The sequence below is a fragment of the Enhydra lutris genome, unplaced genomic scaffold (genome assembly GCF_002288905.1).
Source record: "Enhydra lutris kenyoni isolate GAN:26980312 unplaced genomic scaffold, ASM228890v2 scaffoldscaffold1, whole genome shotgun sequence".
Lineage (NCBI taxonomy): Eukaryota > Metazoa > Chordata > Mammalia > Carnivora > Mustelidae > Enhydra > Enhydra lutris.
In genome coordinates, this window is record NW_019154085.1 from 14,835,588 (window position 1) to 14,858,389 (window position 22,802).

Consider the following 22,802-nt stretch of genomic DNA (forward strand, 5'->3'; position numbering starts at 1 on the left):
CTGACTGAGCCATTTAGTATAGGGTAATCTCCTTTATCCATATTTGAGCAATTTGAATGTTGTATTTTTTTTAAAAGATTTTATTTATTCGACAGAGACAGCGAGAGAGGGAACATAAGCAAGGGGATTAAGAAAGGGAGAAGCAGGCTTCCCGCTGAGCAGGGACCCCAATGTGGGGCTCGATCTCAGGATCACAGGATCATGACCTAAGCTGAAGGCAGATGCTTAATGACTGAGCCACCCAGGTGCCCCTGTATTTGACCAATTTAAATGTTAATCTCATCCAAAAACACCCTCCCAAGCTGACACATTAAATTAACCATCACATTGTCCTAATAATTTTCTTGACTGTTCATTAATGGGAAGTAAGTAATGACTTCTGAATGCTTCCTTTTCTCCCCTTCCCACCAAAGGAACAATATTGTGTTCAAAGAAATACTGCAATTGGAACCAGGGTTAAAAGGTGCTATCTAACAGGAGTCCTGCTTTAAAGAATAGATAAAAATAGTTTGTACTTATTATATCAAAATACCAACCTAAGCTATACCTAGCTTTTGCTTACAGTGCACTTATATTATTGGAAATTCATGACTCTCAAATTTGTGTCAAGTAAACAGTTCTATTACAATTTACTTAGTATTGAATACTTCTTTTCTATTGAGCTTTAATATGTCTTTTTTCCCAGAGAGAAAGTGCTTTGAATTTTCCTTGACAAAGATGTTTTATCTGTCAGGATAAGACAGACGATGTTGCAATAACAAATAAAGGGTTAGAATAACAAAGGTCTATTTCTTGTTCATGCTGTCTACCATCGTTGGCAGGAAGCCCTCAGTCATCCTAGTCCCTCAAGATCCTAAGCTGACAGAGGAGCAAGCATCTAAGGCTTTGCTAGTTACCACTTGAGAAAAAAAAAAGCTCTGAAATGTCTCACATTAGCAATTTAATGCTCTCGGCTGGTCATGACACATCCTATTTTCATTCAGAACTCATTGGTCAGAATTAGTCCCACATCCCCATCTACTACAGTGAAACCAAGAAGTTAGTTCTACTTTGACTAGAAGGGGTAGACATGGGAATAATTGGCAGATGACACTGTCACTACCTTCTGCCTCTGCTTGAGCACTGCTCATGACTCTGAAGATTGAAAGAGGCGCATACCAGTGTTCCATTTGTAGCCTTTCTACTCATTTATCACTATGGTTCTTTTTTTCCAGAAAGGCTTATAATATACAGAGGGGGGAGGGGTTCCTTCTTGGCTGCTACTTTCCCCATTGCTGCCAGCACATTGCTTAACTTCTCTTTCCTCTTGGCACGGATGTGTGTTTCCACAATTTTCTTGATGAACTTAAGGGCGCCCTTGCCCTTAGAAATCTTGAGCACTCCGTGTCACACTGCTCATAGGGGTGAAGCCACACACCTCTTGGATCATGTCCCACACAAACTTGGTGTGCCTTAGCTTGCTCACATTCTTTGTCATTCTTGTGGCCCTTGTTGAGGCCCATTAGCCATAGGTAGTGGAGAGCCTTAGCGGCTTCTCCTCATGGCTCCCTTGGTGGAAGCCAGTGTTCTCTCTATTTTGACATTGATGCTAGGGATTTCTTAAGGAAATTATATCTCTTCCTTTCATTCTTGCTACTTCCCCGTCCTCTACCTTAGATCTGTCAGTAATGGCAAATCTAAGATAATGTTTTAAGTTTTGAAACAATGACAGATAGTTTTTCTTTATAGACCGCAAGACATATACAGAAAGAGGAACATGAGATCAGTCTGAAAATGACAGAGGAGAAACTTTTGAAGGAATCTTAATAAGAACAAAATGAATTTGAAATTGGGGGAATGAGAGAAGATATAAAAAAGTGGATCTGACAACAAATTAAAACAAATAAAATTGGTAAATGAAAGCAAAAAACAACTTTTGAGAACCGAAAACAAGAAGATATTTAAATGCTATGGTATAGAAAGAGAATCCTGCATATATAAAGTTAACAGGAAGAGGAACAAAGTAACGGATGAGTGGTGGCATTTCTTAACTTTGTCCAATATACATACCAGGAATTAGGCTGGAAGCTGTCCCCATATCTCTACAGGGCATAACAAATTTTGCTCTTAATAGTAGGAACTGCTTCAGAAGTAAACAGTATAGCAAGGGTTCAGACTTGGGTTTCTTTGACTTTGATAGGGAAATGAAACATACTACAAATAAATCATGGAATTAGGAAAAATCTATAGCTCATGGGAGACCTATATAAGGGAGCTGTAGCAATAACTTATACCTTATATATTGATCTAATTCTACAGTTAAGTGGAAACATGAAAAGTATGTATTTTCTTATGTATTATTCATGTTTGTTGCTTACTAAAACACTAAAACAGATTAGAACGAATGTAAATTAGCATTATTCCAAATACAGAGCCATTTAAAAGTATATTTCTTGGGGCGCCTGGGTGGCTTAGTTGGTTAAGTGTCCCAACTCTTGGTTTCACCTCAGGTCGTGATCGTAGTAGGGTCCTGGGATCCATCCCCGCACTCTGTTCTCAGTGTATGGTGGGGTCTGCTTGAGGATTCTTTCTCCCTCTGTCCCTCCCTCTGCTAGCGTGCTGTTGCTCTCTCTCAAATAAATCTTTAAAAAAAAAAAAAAAGTATATTTCTTATTTGATGAAATATATGGATTTTTTCATCTCTCCAGATGTAATTTGATTTAAGGAATAGATTTGATTAATCTATTAGCTCAATTTTGATTCTGTTTGTAGCATCTTACATATTTAGAAAGATTTTCTCAAGTGGAAATAAAATATATGTCGGGAAAGAATTCTTTCCTGAAAAGGCCTTATCATTCAAGAATTTATTTAAAAATATATTTATTGAGTTTCTACTTTGTGCAGTGTAAGTACAGTAGGACTTACTACCTGCCCAAAGAGAAAAACAATTTAATTAGATTAAGTTATGCCCTGGGGCTCCTTCTGGCCAAATCTGGAACAATGTATATATGAAAATAATTAATTGCCATAAAGAACTATAAACAGGGCCACCTAGCTGGCTCAATCAGTAGAGCATATAACTCTTGATCTTGGAGTCATGAATTTGTGCTCCACACTAGGTGTAGAGTTCACTTTAAAAAAAAAAAAGAATTATAAACCATTGTGGGGGAAAAGGAATTAATGAGTCCATACCAGTGATAGATGATAGCTAGGTAGGTGGGTGGGTGGGTGGATGGATGGATGGATGGATAGGTAGGTAGATAGGTAGGTAGGTAGATAGATAAAGGGAAAAGAGAGGATCCTTGCTTATAGTAGAAGGCTAAGTGCCAGTTAGTAAATGTATAGGGATTGTTGGAAGAAAATCTGCATTTTACACAAATTATAGGAAAGATGTGGATCAGGATGGTAAATCTAGGGAAAGTTTTGGTAAAGAGCATGATTTTTGCATAGTTTTAAAATGTTTCCCCACAGATTATTTATTCATTGCAAAGGAAAAATTAGTAGTTATTTTGTATAGTACTGAATAGTACATTGGCTGGATGATCAAAATTAGCATCAGTGACAAGCAGATGGACATTTGTGCCTCCAACTGTGATGCTCTTAGAGGGACATATCATTGCTTTTATAGTATTCCACCAAGAATGCATAATCTGAATCTAATTATATAGAAACATCAAGCAAACCCAAAATAAAGAATATTTTAATGAATAAAAGGAAGGAGTGTGGGACAGCATTCTTCAAAAATGTCATAAAGGCTGTAGAAATGTTTCAGATTGAGAGAGGGCAAAGAGACATGACAGCCAGATGAAATATCTGGACAGGAAGCTATACTGAGAGGGGGAGAAAATGCTGCAAAGGATACTAATGGGTCAGTTAACAAAACGGGATTACAAATGGTAGATAAATATTTTTTTTAATATTAAATGTATTAAAATTTAGAATTATACTGTTATTGTGTAAGACCATATCAGGTATTCACTAAAGTATTTAGAAATAATATACCAAAATATACATAATTTACCTTTAAATGTTCTGGAAAGTGCTATTTGTGTGAATGCATGTATATATAAATATGTGTCCTTTGTATAATAGGGAAAGGTGAACAAATAATAAAGGATTGGGTAAAATTTTCATGATGAATGTGGGTGAGATATATTTGAAGTTATACAATTTTTATTCTTGCAACTTTTGCAAGAGCTTGAATTTATTTCCAGATTAAAACCTTAAGAGAAATAGTTATGTCTTAGACATGATCGCAACATAAGAAAGAAGTACAGAGTAATTGACCAAGGGACACGAGCTTAGAAAACTAAGATGCAAACATGTTTACAACCCTCAGAAATTGGTATGTGTTAGTCTCTGCTAGGTGCCACGTGCTTGACCCAAATATCAGATAATAATTTAACCAGAAAGTACACTGTGATTTAAAAATAAGACTAAATTCATTTTTAGCTGTTCTGTCTTAACGTGTTGCAAATGTGTAGTACAAACTACTTATGATTCAATGTTTGTGTTACATATAATGGTTTTTACCCCCTTTATTCATGTTAGTATATTAAATTTCACTACAACAATAATGGTAATTAAAAAATTTTTTTTATTTTACTTTTTTAAGATTTTATTTATCTATGAGAGAGAGAGAGAGAGAGAGAGAGAGAGAGAAAGAGAGAACTAAAGCAGGGAGAGGGAGCAGACCCTTGCTGACCCAGGGAGCCTGACGTGGGACTAAATCTCAGGACTCTAAGATCATGACCTGCGCCAAAGGCAGATGCTTAACCAACTGAGCCACCCCGGAACCCAGGAATTTTTTTTTTAATCATTTTTTTTAAAGATTTTGTTCATTAGAGAGACCACAAGCAGGGGGAGCGGCAGAGGGAAAAGAAGAAGCAGGTTCCCTGTTCAGCAGGAAGCCCTACTGGGGCTTGATCCCAGAACCCCAGGATCATGACCTGGGCCAAAGGCAGATGCTTAACTGACTGAGCCACCCAGGTGCCCCATGATTGAAATTATTTATGTTCATATGTTACATCTAATACAGGGCCTTTAGAATAAGTCATTATTCACAAATTGCAGGAGTACATTTTCATCATATTACTAAAGTAAGAATGTATATTGTTTGTAGTACAGGATATTTGGATAGGATATATCCAATCTGTTAGTTCATACTATAACTTATAATAAATGTGCCAAATATAAACAATGTAAGTAATCTCATGAAAGACCTACCTGAAAGCTAAATCATTTTAATTTTTTTTTAATTTTTATAAACATATAATATATTTTTATCCCCAGGGGTACAGGTCTGTGAATCGCCAGGTTTACACACCTCACAGCGCTCATCATAACATATATCCTCCCCAATGTCCATAATCTCACCCCCCTCTTCCGACCCCCCTCCCCCCAAATCGTCATTTTAAAATTAATTTTTCTACCACATTAATTTTTTTAAAGGCATGACTGAATTTTTAATATGAAACTCTAGTAATATTTGTATTATCTTAAAGACATAAGAAAAATCTTGGTACTGGCTTTAATTAAATAGAAAGATCCAATAATATTCTAGGATATTATGTTTGAATTTAAGATGAATATAAAATATGATAATTCTTTTGCCTTCTCCACAATGGAAATAGACACAGATTTGGGGGTACCTGGGTGGCTCAGTTGGGTTAAGTGTATGCCTTCAGCTTAGGTAATGATCCCACTGGGGTCCTGGGATCGAGTACCACATCAGGCTCCCTGCTCAGTGGGGAACCTGGTTTTCCCTCTGCCTGCAGCTCTCCATGCTTGTGCGCACACACTTTCTGTCAAATAAATAAAATCTTAAAAAAAAAAAAAGGGGGAGTAGGCACAGATTTGGAAAGCATTATAGCAAATGCTGTCTAATACAATTTCTAGTGAATCTGAATATTAGATCTGGATTTTAGAACTCTTTATTCTGTCATTATTGGCCAGCTGTGTCTATCTTATTTGATTTATTCTGTCGCCAATAGACTTTTCTTTCTAGCTTTAAGTAAAGAAAATAATTTTAATATCTCAATTATGGTTGTTAAAAAGAAGTCCTCTTAATCTATTGCTTTATCAGTAGATCACATTTAGACATATAGAAGTTCTTTGTGGCTGTTTTTCAAATCTTTCCTTTTTTGTTGGGTTTACCTAATAACATTAAGAGTTTTTTTTTCAGGGTATGAAAAAAGTGTCTGAGTTCTTTGTTTTTTAATTTTCTGCAGTCCGCTAGTCAGATGTATCATTTTAACAGTAGCTTTTATTTCCCAATCCCCATACTACCATGCTCATTTAAGAGACTCATTTTGTGTTGAATTGGAATGATCTTGGTAAAAGCACATGATAACTTGTGTTGGCCTTACCAAAGTCTATCGAAATATTTCAGCCATCAAAACTACTGGAATTGTCATTAAAAACCAAAATAATTCCCGGGCACCTGGGTGGCTCAGTCAGTTAAGCATTTGCCTTTGGCTCGGGTCATGATTTCAGGGTTCTGGGATCAAGCCCTGCATCTCAGCAGGGAGCTTGCTTTTCCCTCTCCCTCAGCCCTTCCCTCCCCTTCAGACCCACTCATCCTTGCTCTGCTTTCTCTCTGTCAAATAAAAAATAAAATCCTTTAAAAAAAAATAATCCCAGCCCATACTAGATCTACATTAATTTAAAATGAAGAAGGCAGTGGAATAGATTCTTTGTATTCAGATAAAGTTTCAGAAAGTGGCAGAGTGGTGTGATTTCTGATCAATTTTATTTGCCCTGTGATAATAAGTTACAGACTTAGGTGTCAAATTAGCAGTATTGCTGAAAAACTAATTTTACAGATTGGAAATTTTAAATGCCTAGCTCCTTTTTCTGTTTCTAGTTGTTTGGTGACTTGACCTGGCTGCTTGTTTCACCATTAAGCATTTAGAATTTTTTTGCTTAATTCAAAAGAAGAAATCTTTCATTGGTGAGCATTTAAATTGTAGGCCGGACTTCGTTTTTAAAATTATCTCAATCCTAGAGATGTATTGTTCAGTATATACATATAAAGTAATATATTAAATTTATTTTATAGTTGTTTCTGTAATTATGCCATCTCTACTCACCATGGTTATAATTTGGTATTAACTTCTTTTTAATGACAGACGAATCCTTAGTACTGTGGAAAAGAGCAGACAGAAATATAAACCAGCTTCTCTCACAGTGGAGTTTGTCCCTTTCTTTTATCGTAAGTATCGATCCTAATTTCTCTTTGATTTTGATGTTATTCTGATTATTCTTTATATTCTTATTCTGATTCTACTTGATTCATCTTTGTGTATTTGTTAACTAAAGATTATAAGAACCTATCACTGGAGTACTTGATTCATACTTTGCTATGATTATTGTTCTTCCTCTAATTTATTGTTCTGAAAGTGTTTTTATTTTGAGAAGAGCTTAATATTGTAATGACTGTAGTATAGACCTTCTGAATTTTTACTGAAATAAACGTAAGAGCAGCATGGGGGCCCAGCTTGTGCATGGCCACTGCCGGGGAGCCTGAGGCCAGGGCCTCCTGCCCAGGCACTACCCAGCTGGGCTGTGAGCTGGTGGTGGACTCATGGATGAGGCCTCCCTTTTGCCAATTGGGGCTCAGTAGAGCTGAGTGCAGCCTGGGCCCAGGCCACATTTGGGATAGGGGGCTACAAGGCCCACTCACCCCACGGTGGATGGCGTAGGGGTGATGGTGATGGACACCCTAGAGGAAGAGAGCTTTGCACTGTCCTTTTCCACCTCTGATACAGAATTTGATGCTGTGGTTGGATTTTATTATCATGGATGAAGAATTCCAGTTATTAAAGGAAATTTTTATAGACAGGCACTCCCACCTGTTTGTAATGGGTATATGTCTTCGGTAGAAAAGTATATTGAAGAACATCTGCTAGAGCAGATTTCTGGATTTAACATGGTGACTCGCACAGCGTCTTTCCAGCACTGCGAAGATGAAGTAGCTGGTGACATATTGGACATGCTGTTCATGTTTACAGCATTTCTGGCTTTTAAAGAAATGTTTCTGGGCTATAGAGCAGAAAAAGAAGTCTGGGGATTGGGTTTATGGAGCGATTTAGTGGTGACTTTGTTATGCAACTCATCTTTATCAGCTTCCCAGACAGATCTGAGGCCTAGGGCGCACCTCTAGGCAGTGTGATCATTGTGGGTGTGCCAGCCCATTAGGCTGGGGGAGGCTAAAGCTAACGGGACAGAAGAATACATCTTGGAAAGAATGACTCTGTTTGGCAACTGTTCATTAATGTTAAGTATTGTTGGGTTGAAAAGAAAATTACCTGACCCTCCTGGGACCTGTTTCTCTAGTAACACCATCTTGTATTCAGTGACCCTGTTACTCCTCCCTGTAGTAAACACCTTTCTCAGGGATTTTTGAGTCAAGCTCAAAGGCCAGCCTGCCACCTGGGGGCCTCTTCCCCAGCATACATGTTGGTGTGTCAGTGTTTTTCACCATCACCAACCTTCTTTGGCCCAACAGGCTTTGCATGTCCCAACAGGCATTTTGTACACTCGGGTTTTTATTTGCATCAAAGTTTCAATCCTGCAGCCTCATTGGGGTTTTTGACTAGGAGTATTTATCCAGGGCATTAAGCCAGCTGATCATCCTGAAACTTCTGAAGCTTCTCCTGTAGCAGTTAGTCTTGGCTAAAGGAATCAAGTGAGGGAGGTGGGCCTTTACCCAAAAGCTTCTTGTGAAGATAAGTTTGTAGTCTTATATTTGCAATCCTTGTGTCACTGTCTTCTGCTGGTCCTGATGTAGTTCCACTGTTAATTGAACTTATTGTAAGCATTTTGAAAAAAATATTTTTTTAGATGAATACTCAGGCTCACCTAGTAGATGTAATCTTGGAACTTCCATGATCACCCACTTGAAGATCAAATTAATATATGCTGTGTGCTTTTTAGTTATTAGTACTATGAAAGCAAAAATGCTTTCTGCCTTGGTGTTTCTCTGTTAATGAGTACCAGTAAATGTATACTTCTGCTGGAGGTAAATTAAAAGGTATCCTTTTCTTATAGCATGTTAAGTGTTTGTGTAGGTTTGCTAAAACCCTTGCTGTATAAACAGGTTCATTAGGTTTTCTCTTGAGGTAAGGAATTCCTTCTTCCTGTCAAAATCTACCAAGATGCTTTCCATGGGTGTAATCAGATCAGCATGAATAGGATACAGCAAACAGCTTTACTGGTCATCTGTTTGCTTTGATTCAGTACAGTGTTTGAAAGAACATCACTGACCAGAAAACATGATGTCACATCTCCAGAAAGAAGAACATAGTTGTTGAATTCCTGATGTGTTCTCTTTCTTTCTCTAACCATACACACACACACACCCCCATACCCATATGTGTATATATGTATATAAATTTTCTGCTTATTAATTTTTAAACCTTTTTATTTATTTATTTATTAAACCTTTTTAAAGTAAAAATTCTTTACTGAATTTTCACTTGGCTGTTTTGGTTTTAAAGGATGATCTATAGGTTATGTGTTTTTTAATGTGTTTTCACTTAAATAGTTATGTGAGTTAAAAAAAAAAAAAAACCTTAGGAGTAACATGGAGGACATTAGGAGAAGGAAAGGAAAAGTGAATTGGGGGAAATTGGAGGGGGAGATGAAGCATGAGAGTGTTGGGTCCCCCAATAATGGGTCCATGGTCAAAGGAGCGAGACTGATACAAAGCGAAGGTCAAGCAAAGCTTTATTTTGCGCCAAGCATCAAGAATCAAACAGACGGGTGGGGGCTGTCCCTTACAGAGAGGGCGACCTCTCTCTTCTTTACAGACTAGCTTTAAAGGGCAAAGGCCATGTGGTTGGGCCTGGCCACGCACAGGTGACCAAGGAGATTGTAACACGGAGAAAGCTGCACAGTCCTGCTAGGTCACACATAAGTGCCAATTGAATTACAGTTTACCCTATAGTAGCTATTTGAACTAGCCTATCACCTTGGTCAGAACTGGTGCCCAAAAGGCGGCACCCACACTCCTTGGTAGCTAGGGAGACAGTATGCACGCTTTACTGATTGGATGTCTCCATCTGACCCAACTCATGCCCAGCATTCGGGTTGTTATCTCCACCTGACCAGACCCACCCATGTATTTGGGCTTTGTTACCTGGGACTGGTTTCCCAGACTTGCTTTTAAGTAAGTTCCTTACCTGGGACTGGTTTCCCAGACTTGCTTTTAAGTAAGTTCCCGGGTCGGTTTAAGTTTTACTACATAAACAACAAAATGGCTGTTCAACCGGGATGGGGCCGCTCTGGCTGAATAGGCCCTTACACGAGACTGTGGACTCTGAGAAACAAACTGCTGAGGGTTTTGCAAGGGAGGGTTTGAGGGGGAAAGGTGAGCCTGGTGGTGGGTATTAAGGAAGGCAGGTATTGCATGGAGCATTGGGTGTGGTGCATCAACAGTGAATCTTGGAACACTGAAAAAAATTAAATTAAAAAAATTAAAAATTAAATAGTCAAACTAAAAAAAAACTTAGAAGAGATTTGGCTACTATAGGCGTGATCTATGTGGATTTAATTTTCTTTCTTAAAAAATGGTTATGCCATAGTTCAGGAATATGGAAGATATTGCAGAATATATACAAGGAATACCCTGTGTTTCCTACTCTCATTTGTCAGATCTTGCCGTAACATTTCGCTATATTTGCCTTAGTTCTATTTTCTTTTTTTCCTAAGAATTTAAAACAAAACAGAAATAGCCCCCCCCTTTTTTTTTGCTTTTTATCATTGGAAATGAATATACACACATTAAAGGTATGATTTTAAAAAAGAGAGAAATAGTCCTTTGTTTGAGTGCCTGGTGAAGATGATTGCAGTGCCCACTCTGACCACCAGTGGTAATATTGGCTTCAGCTAGATAATCAAAATAGGCTCATTTCTGGATTCTCTTTTTTTGTTCCACATAGCCGCCATTATGATATTACCACACTACATTGATTGTTGTGACTTTATGCTAAATCTTGAAATCATTAAGTCCTCTAACTTTGTTTTTCTTCAAAAATTTTTTGGCTGTTCTGGACCCTTTACATTTTTATATGCATTTTAGAGACCAGTTTTTAAATATTTTTTTACAAAAACGCCTGCTGATATATTTGTTTGGGATTGTATTGCATCTAGGAACCGTTTTAGGAGAATTGACATCTTGAGAATACTGAGACTTCCAGTGCATGAATCTGATAATCTCATTATTTGTTACTTATTTCTTCAATCAATATTTTATAGTTTGCAGAATATAGATTGTGCACATATTTTGATAGTTTATCCTAAAGAAGTTATCAAAGGTACTTAGAAATGTGAAGTCTTTAAAATAAATTGTAGATTTTTTAAAAGGTGAGTTTCATTTTCATTTCCTATCTTTAATAATGACATTTCCCTTTTTACCCATAGTAATATTCCTTGCCTTACCTTGATAATATTTCTTGCCTGCTTTGTCAGATACTAATATAGCCCCTCCAGCATTCTTATGATTAACGTTTACATGGTTTATCTTTTTATATCCTGTACATATTTTCTGTGTGTCTCCTGTGGCTGATTAGAACTCTGTCTTCTTGCAGCTCTGTGTAAAATCTCACAGTTACTCAGCTTAAAACTTCTTGCTAGGTTTTTTCCTGCCATGTGGGATTTCACAGTATCATATAAGGATTGATACTTTGACTCAAAGTGAGTCCTACTAATATTTCTGGAGTGCTTTCTCTTTATACCTTCCACTCCTGTACTGCTTGCCTAGGCCTTCTCAAACGTTTCATCTGCCTCCTAACTCAACAAATAGTCATCTTCCTTTAGGTTTTCCCTTTTCTGTGCAGTTGTTCCGAACATATGTACAACAGGAAACTGAGGTAATCATTGAGCTTACTTTGTTTCTCTTGAGAGAAGGAAAATTTCTAGAGTGCATTAATTTCTACCTATATCGTCTAATTTTCTAGTTATTTCTAGGAGGAAGCCATGTATAGTGACAGTTATTCCAGCACAGCTGGAATCATTTAATTTTTTAAATGTAGATTTCTGTCAGTATATTTACCTCAGAGCGGTTTGTTTTTGGTAATGTTTATTATGTATAAAATTGAAATAATTCTGTTGTTAACACCTTGTCTATGATATATACAAAAAATATTCATTATTGGGTTATTAGACTATCAAAACGAAGAGGAAGATCATAAATGTTTATTAGTAGAGAATTGGTTAAGTAAATTAAGGTACATCATTTTATTGGTCATAAAAATGAATAAGGAAGATATATATGTAAAGATATCCAGTATATATTAGTGTTAAAAACAGAAAACATGATGCAGTGGTATATGTATACTTTTTTTTTTTTTTAAGGTGTGGGGAGCATGGTATATTGAGGAATAGGTTTGGGGGAGACTTACTTTTGGTCACAGTTGTTTTATGCTGTTTTAATTATTCTTTGTCATGTGCATGTATAACCTTTTGAAAACAATAAAATACTTTATAATATTAAAAGAAAGGTTATTTTTGGTACCAGAACTTCAGAATGTTTGCCTTGGAGTAAACCCAGGAAATCTTTTCATCAATTATTCCAATTTTATAGTTGAATAATTATTGTCAATTATACTAATAAGAGGAAGTAGTAGTAGCAAAAAACCACATCTAATTTAATGTCAGATTTCAGTTAGCTTCTGGCCTTGTCACTTAGCAGCTCTGTAACTTTAAGACCTTTCACTTGCTCATTTATAAATAAGGGCAAAACATCCTCACATGGAGTATTATGAGAATTAAATGAGACAACATAACTAATCTAAACTACTACCTGGTAGATGGTTTCTCTTTTCCTTTATTATGAGAAAATGCGTATCAACCTTGCCTTTTAAAGATTTTTAGCCTTCTAATAGTTTTTAATGTTTCAGTGTCAGACATTCCTCAGAGATAAGTCATACTGTGAAAGAGAAATCCGATTTGTTTTATTTGTGTGTTATATTCACAGAGTGTTTTCAGGAAAGTGAACATCTCAAGGAAAGTCTCAAGTGTTGCTTATTGCACCTCTTTGGAGCCGTTGTGGCCGGTGGGCAGGTGAGGAAAGTGTTGACAGTGCGAAAAGGTTTCCATGGGTTATTTAGTGTGTTCTTTGTTCTTTTGTAATTTCATGAGCCACACAGATGTTTTTCCAAGTTTACGGCTTGTTTAGAACTAATCTTTTATTTAAAACTTCTTTAAAAACCTAAGTAATAATATTAGCACTAACAATAAAATTACTACATAAATAACCATATTTAACAATCTTTTTATTGTAAGTTCTTAGTTGTGTCGACTTTCAGCTACTAGTTCTTACCTTAAATAAATAAAATCACCCCTTGTTACTCCACATTATGAAATCAAACTCAAAATTAAGTATACATGAGTTAACCACTCTTCTGTCTATGTAATTTCTAAATGCATATATACAAGGTTTATGTGCTTTTTTTTTTTTCAACAAACCCAACCAGCTTCTTATTACTCACAAGAAAGAAATTCTAGTAATACTTACTTCTTTATTTTTGAAGGTGAGTATCTTAAAAGTTGTCTGTGGTGAACTTTGAGTATAAGTACTAGTTGAAATAGGATTATAATTCAGAAAGAACATCCTCTATGTTTTCTTTAAGTACATAGTTTAGATCAGAAGTTTCTAACACCTTTTGTCCTGCATAAAGCCCCTTGTTGGAATATTTCAGATGCATGCAATAAAATACATAAGATCGGAAAAGAAACTAGTCATGCTAAAATGCAGTTACTAAAATATTAAAATAAATTTGTAACATAGTAATGTGTTTTTATAACACACTAAAGAGAGCAGCAAGTCTAGTAATAAATGTGATTTCAAAAAAAAGACAAACATGATGTTTCAAGACATTGCAACAACTATAAAATATGAAAATATATAGGATTTCTTTTGGTTAACAAAGTTTCAGATATTGCTAATAATACTATTTGGGTTTCCTAGTAGCCTACCTTTCCTTTTCCTCTTCACTCTAGTAGAAGAGTCTTTTTTTGTGAGGGGGGATAATGACTAGAATCTTATTTTTCAGTTTGTTTGCTTTGTCACCTTCCTTTATTAGCTGATAATCTTCTTTTGCATCAGTATCTACCCATTTCCATCATTTCTCTGCTACTAAAAATAAGAATTAATAAGTATACATGAATAAAATTGGAAATGACGTGTTTTTGACTAGTGGAGAAGCTGGTTGGATCCCGTTACCATTTTGAACACACAGAGACTTGTTTTTGATAGTGCCCAGGGGTTATCAAGCCTTGAGAGACCTCCCATAATGAAAATTCACATAGAGATCAAGAGACCTCCAGTAATTAAAACTCACACAGAAATCAAGTAGGTACTTGAAGGCCAATTTATTATTTTACATAGTAAAAATACTCAACATCCTTATAATCAGGTTATAGCTGTACTTGTAGCTATTTTGAGGTCAGGAGTTTATTTATTGAATATAGAGTAAGTGCAGGGATATTTAGAGAGATATTTAGATGAATATTTAAAGGTGTAAATGGCAGGAAAATTGAATGGTATCGGCAAGGACTAAGTCCTTTCACTCATAAAGGGCAGGAAAATTGAAGTCCTGTGACTGGTCTCCCCTCTCCAAGCATCATGCCTGGACTTCCTGTTGACATATGTGTTGTTTTGCATTGTTAAGAGGATAAGCTTTAGAGACAGACTGACAGAGGTTTGAATCCCATGTCTGTCTCTCATTGTGTGACCTTGGATAAACTTTACGTGTGTTTTAGTTTCTTTATTTACATGTGTTTTAGTTTCTTAATAATAAGAAAACAGTAACAATTACAAGATAGTCATAAGGACCAAATGACACATGATATATGTAAAGTGCTTATAAGCGTTAAGTAAGTCACAGATCTGTCAGATTTGTGATTCCCTTAATTAGCAGTAAATACTAAAACTATAACAGCTTAAGTTAGAAGTTTTACCTTTTTCCTTCATAAAAAAATAAAGTAGCAGTAAGTAGTCCAGAGTTAATCTGGTGGCTCTGGGATCTTCAGAGGATCCAGGTTCCTTCTGAATGTCAATTTGTTATTATTTCTTTTGCTACATGATTAGCTTCTAGAGTTCTAACCATTTGCATTTGCACTTTGGGCACAAAAATGGAGGGGGAGATGAGGAGGGAGACAAATGGCACATGCCAACTATCTTTAAAGGAGATGCTAAAAAGCTGACACTCATCTTTTTTTAATCTCATTTGCCAAACTCCATGAGATAACTGCGAAAAAAGGAAATACGTCCATATAATAACTTCGATTAAAAAAAAAAAAAAACAAAAAAACAAAACTTGCTTCCTCAGCCTCCTTGGCAACAAGGGAGGTTAGGAAATGTAATCTTTATTTCTGCTAGCCTCCTATCCACCAAAACATCAGGGATTCTTTTAATAAGGAAGCGGAGGAAAATGGATATTGGGTGCTCTGTTGACAGTTTCTTCCATTGTAGCCCTTGTTACCGCTATTATTTATTATATTGATAATAACAAACTCTAATGGCCTAAGTTCTGTTACTTTCAGATGATTTTGCATCATTATGTTTGGATTCATTCTATATCAATTTAACAGTTTTAGGCAATATATATTATTTCCAAGTTTAATGGATCACCTTGAATAGCTACCAGTTATTTAGAATTTCAGAAATATGTTTGTAGAACCAGAGTCAAGCCAGTCCTCTTCTATCTCTATGTCATTTGGGATGAATTTGCTATAACCAACATAAAACCCTAGAGGAGCTTAGCCAAATTGAGGATTTTGTTTGGTTTTGTTTTTTGTTTTTTTTGTTTGCATTAGAAATCTAGATGTAGGCAGTTCTGGGCTGGTACAGCAGCTCCATGGCATCGGCAAGGACTAAGTCCTTTCACATTCCTTTTCTGCTCTCTTTAGCCTATTACTTTAATTCTTGGGTTTGTTTCTTCATGACTTAAAGGTGGCTCCAAACATGGTATCTGCATTCCAGGCAGGCAAAAGATGAAAAGGCCAAGAGCAAAGGGTCCTTCTGTTTTTATCTGTAAAGTTATATTTCCTTCATAGTCTACTGGCATATATTCTTGACCAGAACTATGACACATGGCTGCCCCAAGCTGTAAGGGAGGGTGGTAAACAAGTTTTCTATGTAGGCAGATTGCTGCCTGAATAAAAATGAAAATCTAGTAATCTAGCAAGGAAATGAAAACTTAATATGCATAAAAACTAGCAATGTCTATCAGGTATGTGCTTAAAATTTTTTATGTTGATTTATTAAAAGAAAAAGTCTGCAGGGTCTCCTGGGTGGCTCATTCATTACATGTCTGCCTTTAGCTTGGGTCATGATCCCGGAGTCCTGGGATCGAGCCCCACATCAGGCTCCCTGCTCAGCGGGAAGCCTGCTTCTGCCTCTCCCACTCCCGCTGCTTGAATTCCCTCTCTCGCTGTCTCTCTGTCAAATAAATAAAATCCTTTAACAAAGAAAAGAAAAGGGGTGCCTGGGTGGCTCAGTGGGTTAAAGCCTCTGCCTTCGGCTCGGGTTCATGATCCCAGGGTTCTGGGATCAAGCCCCACATCGGGCTCTCTGCTTGGTGGGGAGCCTGCTTCCTCCTCTCTCTCTCTGCCTGCCTCTCTGCCTGCTTGTGATCTCTGTCTGTCAAATAAATAAAATCTTAAAAGAAAATTTAAAAAATAAAAAAAGAAAAAGTCTGCAGATTTATTAAACTTTATTTTTACAAACATACAGAACTTCAGTTTGGTTGGGTTTCACGTTTATTATCTTTCATGTTTCAGAGGAATGCTTTGCAAGCAATTTCTCCAGCCACCATGGAAGTTCTTATGAGAGTTTTGGCAGATTGTGATTCCTGGGAGGATGGAAATCCTGAAGAAGTGGGGAGGAAGATCGAACTTACTCTGAAGTGCCTTACAGAAGTGGTACATATCCTTCTCACTAGCAGCTCTGATCAACGTCAGGTGGAAACCAGCACTATTTTGGAGAACTATTTTAAATTGCTAAATTCAGATCATTCAGCTTTACCTAATCAAAGGAGATCCAGACAGTGGGAAAGCCGGTTCATAGCTCTGCAGATCAAAATGTTGAGTAAGTATTACATAAAATTTCTTATACTCCGTTTTCTCTGAGTCTGTTTTTTTAGACTTATTTGAAATTCAAGGCTGTCATATAGAAGTATGGATTGTTTAATTCAGCTATTATGTAACTTTAGATTATGACTTTAAAATAATTAACATGGAATCGGTTTGTTTATAGCATCTTTGCTTTAACAAAATTGAGCCTCTATTGTTTTTTGAAAGTGTATTCCAGTAAAAGCATCACTGTTAAAAAGAAAGTCAGCTATTATTTTCAAATTCTAGGAAAGGTCAGTTTCCAGGAGATGGCATTTGCGTTGTCTAACCTATGGCAAGAGTAACATACGGCAATATTAAGTGTCCTTCTATAAATATCTGTAGATGTCACTTTAACATCTGTCCTTTCTTCAGAGGGCCTCTATTTGGTTTTTCTCAGAGCCTCTATCTATGTGTGTCTTGTTTCTCTGCCCTCTCTTTGTTTTGTTGGTTTTTCTCTGTAAGCGCTTTCATCAGTATATGTGGTTTCTTATTGCATTCCCCTGTTAGATTGATAGTACAAGTATTATTAATTGAGAGTTTCTTTTTATAGAAATAAAATATTTTCATTACAGCTGTACTAGGAAATTTGGATAAGTAAGAAGTTTTTTAAATCCTACAACCTAGACATAACCGACATTAATGGTTTATTGTACAGCTCTAGAGACTTAAAAACATGGTTGTATGAGGGTGTGTGTGGTGTCCAACTTAAAAATATTGGACATCAAAATCTTGGTGAAATTTGATCAGTGCACAACAAGAGACTTTGTTTCTGTAAGAAAATAAGATTCCTTTTATCTAGTTTCTGTTCTTTTATAAAACATGTTTTATAATTGTACTAATTATAACTTTCTAAGAAAGTTTGAGTCTATATTGAATAGACTTCTTATTTATTAAGGACTATTGTATTACTTATGTCAGTTATCCCTTGATTTCTGAATGAGAGTATCTGTTCAGTAGGAAACAAGAGCAAACCATCATCATAAATGGATTGAATCCCTAAGTCTTATTTTCTGACCACATGCTAATTTTATACTGTATAAATGAGACTGTTGCAGAATATAACTAACTAGGTGTTGCTTATTAATAGCGAGTTGGAAACCACAGTTAGTTATACTTGAGCATTATATTGGAAGAATAACTGTAATCTTTGGGAAATATATGTCACTCTTACGTAGAAAAACAAATATTTTTAATAATAAACTATAAAAATATTCATTTTTCTTAACAAGTAATAAGTAGTTTTTTTTTCCAATCTCCATCCCTATTTCTTCCTAATTCGTGTTACATCTGTTTGTCACTGAAAAGCCTAAATTAAAAATATGGCCAGAGGGAAATGTTTCTGTGATCCCAAATTTTCCACTATATAAATGGATGATTTTGTTTTTATTTTCCTAGATACCATCACAGCCATGTTAGATTGCACCGATAGGCCTGTTCTTCAGGCCATTTTTCTTAACAGTAATTGCTTTGAACATCTCATACGACTGCTGCAGAATTGCAAGGTATTTTTCTATTATTGTTGTCTTTCACTTTAAAAAGCTATTATTTTGTTTATGCTCTAATTCAAATTTAAACATATTATTAGTAATTTTCTTTTTTTGATTATGGTGAAATACACATAAAATTTACCATCTTAACTATGTTTAAGTGTATTAATCAGTGGTACTGAATGCATTCACATTGTTGTGCAGCTATCACCACCTTCCATTCTCTATAACTCTATAACTCTATAACTCTCTAAGTCTTATGGAACTGAAACTCTATACCCATTAAACAATTCCACATTCTCCCCTCTCCCCAACCCCTGGCAACCACTTTCTGCCTCTGTGATTTTTGGTTACTCTAAATACCTCATGTAAGTAGAGTCATATAGTGTTTGTATTTTTGTGACTGACTTATTTCCCTTAGCATTATGGCCTCAAGATTCATCCATGTTGTGGCATATTGCAGAATTTTCTTTTTTTAGGCTGAACAATATTCCACTGTGTCTACATACCACATTTTGTTTACCTAGTCATGTGTTGATGGACTCTTGTATTGATTACACCTTTTGGCTATTGTGGATAATGCTGTTGTGATCCTGAATATACCCGTATCTCTTTAAGTCCCTGCTTTTGTTCTCTTGGATATATTCCAGAAGTGAGATTGCTGGATCATATAGTAATTAAATTTTTAGTATTTTGAGGAACCACCTTACTGTTCTCCACAGTGGTTGTGCCATTTTACGTTCCTGTGAGCAATGCACAAGGGTTATAATTTTTTACACTCTCCTTGACAGTTATTTTCTTCTTTCTAGAATTAGAGATGATCTCTAATTCTAATGGGTATGAAATGGTATCTCATTGTGATTTTGATTTGCCCTTAATGATTAGTTATACTGAGCATCTTTTCATATGCTTATTGGCTATTTGTATATGTTCTTTGGAGAAATGTCTGTGCAAGTTCTTTGTGCCTTTTTTAATTGGGTTGTTTGTTTTTGTTGTTGAGTTTTAAAGTCTTTTGTTGTACATTGTTAAAATTTGGTGTGAGCATTTGATGTATATAATTTTGTGTTTTTATTTCATGTAAGATGATTTTGTTTGCATTTTCCTCTGTATGATTTAAATACCTATAGAATATTAAGTAGATGTGCCATAATGTACCTATTTCCTATGGCATATACTCAACTTAATTTCCAACTTTTTTGCTGTTACATAACTCCTTCAAGTTCATAGACTAGAATTCTATTTCTAGTAGAATTTCTAGGTCAAAGGGCATAATGTGCTTTTTTAAAGTTAGGGAACATTGTATAGAAACAATTTTTAAATAATTGGGGATTATGGAAAAGTAAGAAAATAGAAATACTGTTAATATTCTTGGTATATACTGCCAATTTGCTATTATTTTTCTTTTTTACTAGTTCATACTTGTAGCAGATTTGTGTGTGAGTATGTAATAATTAATATCTGATTATTATATTTTCATAAATTTCAAGATGGTATCAGAAATTTTTTAGCGTGCTTCTTGAAAAGTCTTTGAAAATGGAACTACTTCAAAGAGCTTTTACTTTTCAGTTTGAGGTATTCTTTTCATGGAATCTGTGCTGAAAAAACTAGGGTTTCATCCTGATTTTGTGCAGATATCCCAAAAGGAGGATTTTAATATCAGCCCCTCAAATTTTTCCACACTGTTAGGAGAGAGATCCATGAAAGCATTTATGTCACTATGTTGCTTAGCTTTCAGTGAAAAGTTAAGAAATAACATTTTAAAAATAAGGAATATATATTGATGATGTAAATTGTGATGAACGTTTATAGACTCAATTAAAGTACTAAACTACCACTAGAGAGTGAACAAGCCTCCCCCATCCCTTAAACTTGTTCTTAGGAAAGAAATCCTAGGGAGATGAAAACAGCATAAGAAAACTTTATAAAACCTTTTGTTTGTTGTTAAAAATATATATATATATCAGTTACAAAGGCAACTTCATCAAGACAAAACCTCCCATGTATAAGAGAACCTGCCAGTCACACATTGTAGAAGGGTAAATCACTAAGATAAAATGTAGTTCTGCTAAAATTGATTAGTATTTTTCTTCAATATATGAAACTCAGGTATTTTTTAAAAATGTCATATCATGGTCAACAATATCTTTTTAAAAAGTACAAAGCTTTTTAGCATAGCAGTCATGCTGTTGAGCTAATATTTACTCTTTCTACTGTTGGATAGGCCAGAGTTTCTTGTAATTTAGATCTGGAGACTTGCTGACAGTCCTTGTGTTTTAAAATTTAATTATTTGAGGGACGCCTGGGTGGCTCAGTTGGTTGGGTGGCTGCCTTCGGCTCGGGTCATGGTCCCGGCGTCCTGGGATCGAGTCCCACGTCGGGCTCCTTGCTCCTCAGGGAGCCTGCTTCTCCCTCTGCCTGCCATTCTGTCTGCCTGTGCTTGCTCTCTCTCCCTCTCTCTCTCTGACAAATAAATGGGTGGAATCTTTAAAAAAAATAAAATAAAATAAAATAAAATAAAATTTAATTATTTGATAGCACTTACCACATTTTGTTTTGAGCCAGGAAATGCTAGAGTAGAAACCCATTTCAGAGGGGAAGGCTAGGCTTTGGGACCATCCCCAGCCTTCTCTGCTGGAGGTAGTGTCCTAGGCAGGATATTCTAGTCAGTATCACTATAAACTCATCACTAACCATTATAGTTATGGAGTCCTAACAACATGGAAGAACCTTTGAAATAAATTGTCCAGCCCTTTCATTATACAAATGAAGAAATATGTCCTAAGAGATTAAATGATTAGCACAAGGTTAATATGTTTCATGATGGAGGCAGGATTTCTTACCCAGGTATTCTGACCCTGGGTTCACTGGTTGTAGTAGTTTTGTTGTACTGGTACTTAAGATCAATAGAAAAATGTTTTCTGTGTATTAAATATAGGAGGAGTACAGGTTTTATTGTTGAATACACTTGATAGGGATAGGTTAATAGGATTCTTAAATATATAAAAATGGAATCTTATGAAAACTTTTTTTTTTTTAACTTATTTAACAGACAGAGATCACAAATAGGCAGAGAGAAAGGAGGAAGCCCCTAATGCGGGGTTCCATCCCAGGACCCAGGACCCTGGGATCATGACCTGAGCCGAAGGCAGAGGCTTTAACCCATGAGCCACCCAGGCACCCCAAAAACTTTGTTCTTAAATGTATTACAGGATGCTACAGATGATTATGATAGACTTCTGTTTAAATTATTTTGTTAGTAAGGAATAAAGAATTTATTTTGTTTTACATAGTAATACAGAATAGAATCAAGACAACTGTTGTTTAAATATTCAGACCCAGAGGAAACATTGTCAACTAAAGCTTATTAAACAAACATTTTGTGAATTACATGGAAAACTTTAGGCTGACTGCTGTAGTTTCTATGCTTTGTTTTTTATGAGATTCACCAGCCAGTTTATGCATTAATTTCCTTAAGTATTTATGTGAGGACCTTTGGCTTGTCAAAATGAGTTTCATCATACTGTGAAGTACTTAGAATATAATTCAGTGGAATCATACATTTAACTTTCCTGATAGCTGTGATGAATGTTAAACATTTGAGAGTTATTTTGTGTCACCATATTGTATTTTGGAAGGGGGATATGCTTTGAATTATTGTAAAATTATTTTTAGAAACTTTCCAAGGATATTTGGAGTAATGAGAAGAAAATAACAGCAAATTTCTAGTAGCAAAGAGAAGAATTCAAAACCATAACATTTACTTTAGCACTCTGCTTGGAGTTTTGTTTTTTTTTTTTAAATAAACATATAATGTATTATTAGCCCCAGGGGTACAGGTCTGTGAATCGGCAGGTTTACACACTTCACAGCACTCACCATATCACATACCCTTCCCAATGTCCATAACCCTACCTCTCCCTCCCACCCCGCCCCCTGCAACCCTCAGTTTGTTTTGTGACATTAAGAGTCTCTTATGGTTTGTCTCCCTCCTGATCCCATCTTGTTTCTTTTATTCTTTTCCTATCCCCCAAACCCCCCATGTTGCATCTCCACTTCCTCATATCAGGGAGATCATATGATAGTTGTCTTTCTCTGATTGACTTATTTCGCTAAGCATAGTACTCTCTAGTTCCTTCCATCCACGTCGTCGCAAATGGCAAGATTTCATTTCTTTTGATGGCTGCATAGTATTCCATTGTATATATATACCACATC

General features: G+C 35.9%; 1 protein-coding gene and 2 pseudogenes across 1 annotated transcript in view; 2 read left to right on the forward strand and 1 right to left on the reverse strand.

Moving 5' to 3' along the window:
• LOC111155465 (neurobeachin like 1) overlaps positions 1–22,802 on the forward strand; it is a 183,471-nt gene that overhangs the window by 40,531 nt on the left and 120,138 nt on the right. The window contains exons 6-9 of the mRNA XM_022515656.1: positions 7,110–7,192; positions 12,959–13,044; positions 16,768–17,074; positions 18,496–18,602. Of these exons, the coding sequence (XP_022371364.1) occupies positions 7,110–7,192; positions 12,959–13,044; positions 16,768–17,074; positions 18,496–18,602 (583 nt within the window). The remainder of the gene's footprint in view (positions 1–7,109; positions 7,193–12,958; positions 13,045–16,767; positions 17,075–18,495; positions 18,603–22,802) is intronic.
• On the reverse strand, positions 1,195–1,502 carry LOC111142288 (annotated as a pseudogene).
• Positions 7,694–8,143, forward strand: LOC111142387 (annotated as a pseudogene).